Below are 4,297 nucleotides of genomic sequence, written 5' to 3'. Positions count from 1 at the left end.
AATTTGATGTATATAAGAAAACAAATTTTGGTAAAGATATATATTGTTATTAGAATTTAATTTTGATATATTATTAACCTAAAATAATTTTATATATATATCTAATAACATAATACCATTTCAAATTTTCACTAAAAATACTTATTTTTTAATTAATAGTCTTTATATATGACTATTTTAAAAAATAAATATAATTAAGTAAATGTATAAAATATTCACATTATCAAAATTAAATTTTTATTATTATCGCAAAAATAATATGTAATAAAATATAAGGAATGAAATGAACGCTAAAAGGCTAATGAACTATAACTCAAATGGTATAGTCTTTTCATACTCATTTGGAAGTTGTATGTTCTAATCTCCTTATCTAAAGAAATAGGCACCGAAAGGCAATGGGAAGATTAAGTAGGAAGAAGAGAAGTCGATGATGTTGAAGAAAGACAAAGTGGGAATGGTGTGAGTCAAAAAGCGTAATCATAATAACCACAATATCCTTCATTTTCAACATTCAACGCAACACACTATACATTCATTCATAAACACACACTCACTCATCAAACTCAACAACCAACATGGACCATAACAACTCTGACCTGTTCCAACTGCTTGGTGCCGGTGCCGGTGGTGGGTATTACCCGGCTGCTGCCATGTTGATGATGGATCATCATCATCAGCATCAGGTGTCCTCTGATGATAACATGAGCGCCATAGAGACACAAGCCTCTCATCATCAACAACAAGATAGAGCACTGGCTGCCCTCAGAAACCACAAGGAAGCTGAGAAGAGACGCAGGGAGAGAATCAATTCCCACCTTGCTCGTCTTCGCACTCTTCTCCCTTGCAACTCCAAGGTCTCTTCTTATTTCTACACTACAATACTGCCTCCATTTTTCTCTTACTCTTAACAATTAAATCCATAGTCTGGATCATCAAGTTAGTATTAATTAATCTCATTATCATCTATCCAACTTTGGTAGGTTAGTCAAGTCATCAACACACTTGTTATAAAGATAACTGCATATGAATTTTTAATAAATTCAAGGAATAAATATTAAACCACTCTTTCATCTTAGTCTATGACAACAATAAAAACATCTCACGGCACACAAATTCAGTCCAACAGAATACACAAATCTGAAGAAGATAATAGTAATTTGTGTTATGGTGCAGACAGATAAAGCATCGCTTCTTGCAAAGGTGGTGCAGAGAGTGAAAGAGTTAAAACAGCAAACATCAGAAATAATCACCGAATTCGAAACCCTACCCTCCGAAACAGACGAGATCAGCGTCCTTTCCACCGCAGACGGCGGCCACGGAGGGCTGATATTCAAGGCCTCCCTGTGCTGCGAGGACCGCTCCGATCTCATCCCGGAGCTCATAGAGATTCTCAAATCTCTGCACCTGAAGACGCTGAGGGCAGAAATGGCAACCCTAGGCGGAAGAACCCGCAACGTTCTGGTGGTTGCCGCCGACAAAGAACACAACAGCATAGAGTCCATTCATTTTCTTCAGAACTCGTTGAGGTCCTTGCTTGAACGCTCTGGTTCCGCCGATCGCTCCAAACGACGCCGTGCCATGGATCGAAGATTCACGCCTGCTTCATCATGAAATTCAAATTCTAACCGCCCATATAAGATATATTATTAGGTGTTTTTTCTTTTTTTAATTGGGAAATTATGTTAGGTACTTTGAATTTTGTTATTATGCAGATTTTTATTTTATTTTTCAAATGTAGCATCCAATGTCTTATCAATATAGTCCAAAAGTATTGGAGAGTTTGAAAAAGGAGTGACCAATTAGTTAAGGTGGTTAATTAAGGGGTTTAAATATTTAGATTTAATTTGTTAAGATTTAGGGTTTATGTGATGATGTTTGGAATGATGTGGATCCTTGCATGCAAGTAGAAAAAAACAGGAGGCAAAGAATCTTACTGAGAATTAGTGTAATTGAAGAAAGAAATGTAGTTTTTGGTTATTAATATTATTGTGCAAGTTGTATAATGTATTTGAATTGTCTGAATTCTCTGGAAAAAGCAAATGGTTGTGTGAGTTTCCAAGCTATAGAAAGAATGGCATATTCGGTTTCTATATATATTACACTGATTCTTAAGAATTGGGAGGAAAAAGAGAAGAAATACATACATGTTGGGAACTGGGTTTTATATTTAGGGTTAGATTCTAATGAGAATGCTGAGGTTTTCAGTTACAGCACAGTACAGTTGTTGTGAGTGTATGTGACAGTGAAGTGACAAAGTGGAAGAATGTGTTCCCAAAATGTTGTTTTGTAGTGTCTGCTGAAATGAACTAAAGGGATCACTACTACTCTTGTAGCCTAGCTACAATCAAAAAATTATTGAAGCCTTTTAATTCAAATCACAATCTATATCTACACTTTCTATATGCTCTTTGTAAAGGAGAAATGGATAGTTGGATTGGATTATTATAAGGGAAAGAATGAGGAGCCAATATTTGTATAATGTGTACAATGGAGGTTTAGGGAGTATTAGAGATATAATCATTAGTGTTACCTTTTTCCATCAGCTGAAGTTTTTGGGATGCGTGGTATCATGACATGGTATTAGAGTTCTAGATTCGAAAGATCAAGAGTTATTATCCCTAGTACTTAGATGGTTATTCTAGATAGTATGGGAGATGTTCATTTTGTAACTCAATAGCCCATTGTACACATTATACAAATAGTCCGGTGACTCTCTAGCAAGACTCTTATTATAATTATATGTTGCCACTCATTTTTTTTTACTTTAATTTTTCTTATTCTTTGATTGAAAAGATAATATAGTGTTTAAACAAACATAAACCTTATTGTAAAACAAGATTTTTTAGAATTCATGATAATAATTTAAAAATAAATTTAATATTCAGATATTGTAATACAATAATTTATCCCATACTTTTAAATATTCATGGTTAAGTGATAACAAAAAAAAAATTGATAGTTCTTTAACATTTTTCTATATTTTATGTTAGTAACTGATTTTAGTATACACCTAACATAATTGATATAATTTAATCAGAATAACAAAATTAACCTAATATATATCAACCAAAATGGTTAGGAGATAGATTCATCTTATCTTTTTAATCATTTTGAGTTCAAATCTTAAAATGAATTATTAAACAGAAAACTGTGTTAGGAGATAGAGAACTTCACCTTTAATTATTACTATATTTGTTTCCTTGATGAAGTCTCTGGAGAGTGGAGTGTTCAATTTTTATTGGAATCCAACGTAAGATGTTGTATCATTGGTTTGAATGTCTTGAGTGTTGACCAGCATAGTGCACTAGTGAGGGTAGTCATGCAGGTTAAAAGCTTTTTACTTCATTATTTGTGTCTCACTGCCATCGATTCTTAATCATTATAATCCGTCCTCGCCTCTTAATTATTGAATTTTCTTAGTTTTAAATTAAGTTACATTAAAATATTAGTAAATGAACCAGTATTACTTAAAGGGATGGAAGAATTTTAAATGTTTTTGGAATAACAGTGTTTAAGTGTTTTAATCGCTAATTTCAATTATAAAAAATATATAGAATATATATTAATTAAAATTAACCATTAAAATTATTGTAACCAATATTTTAAGAAATTTTGAAAAATTTTCTATAAGTTAATGAAAATGGACATCGTGATTGATAATGAATATTTCGGTCAATAATACAAAAATAAAATAAAAAGAAAAAGACAAATAGGTCCCTCACCTTTTGTCCCGTCAATATTTTTGTCCTTGATTATTGAAAAATACTTTTATTTCTTATTAGTAACTGTTTCTCTATCATCTTTGATTAAACATATAAACCCACCTCTACTGATATCGTGAGTGCGATTATTGTTAAAAGTTAGCTTTGTTGTTTAACACTAACAATATAATAACAACAATAATGTAGTGCAATTATGATAGTAATAATAATACTAATTATGGCTAATAATAATAAGGGTTTTAGTGATGAATATTTTGATGTATATATCGATGTGAAGTTAAACATAGTACCATCATTAATCAACAAATAATATAATTAAAATGTTATCTAAGTATACAACAAAATTAACTTATAGTTTAATTTGTATGTGTCATTGCTCATTGTGACACAAAATATATAGTAGTGTTACATAAGAAAAGGTTAATTGTAGCCAATTAAAATCAGTTCGGTTCTCATCACAATCATTCTACTAAGCCTCCTTATAACTTTTAAGTTTAATTCTTAGGAGAGCTTGAATTCATGTCCTCATCTTAACTCGAGTCAATATTTTTGTTAAACCAATTAAAAAGCACAAC

The 4,297-nt window shown here is 31.5% G+C and overlaps 1 protein-coding gene across 1 annotated transcript; it reads left to right on the top strand.

Moving 5' to 3' along the window:
* Positions 440 to 2,003, top strand: LOC107624400 (transcription factor bHLH106). The gene is made up of 2 exons (XM_016326897.2): positions 440 to 854; positions 1,174 to 2,003. Exons 1-2 carry the CDS (start codon positions 576 to 578, stop codon positions 1,609 to 1,611), a joined length of 717 nt encoding a protein of 238 aa, XP_016182383.1. The 5' UTR covers positions 440 to 575; the 3' UTR covers positions 1,612 to 2,003.

This window comes from Arachis ipaensis, chromosome B10 (genome assembly GCF_000816755.2).
Source record: "Arachis ipaensis cultivar K30076 chromosome B10, Araip1.1, whole genome shotgun sequence".
NCBI lineage: Eukaryota > Viridiplantae > Streptophyta > Magnoliopsida > Fabales > Fabaceae > Arachis > Arachis ipaensis.
Note: the sequence above shows the minus strand (reverse complement) of the source record. Positions and strands in the feature narration are given on the sequence as shown.

Excerpts from the sequence above, each read along its gene's own strand:
- LOC107624400 (XM_016326897.2), top strand. The coding sequence starts at position 576 with ATGGACCATAACAACTCTGACCTGTTCCAACTGCTTGGTGCCGGTGCC. Across the intron at positions 855-1,173 it reads TTCTCCCTTGCAACTCCAAG|ACAGATAAAGCATCGCTTCT; the intron begins GTCTCTTCTTAT and ends GTTATGGTGCAG.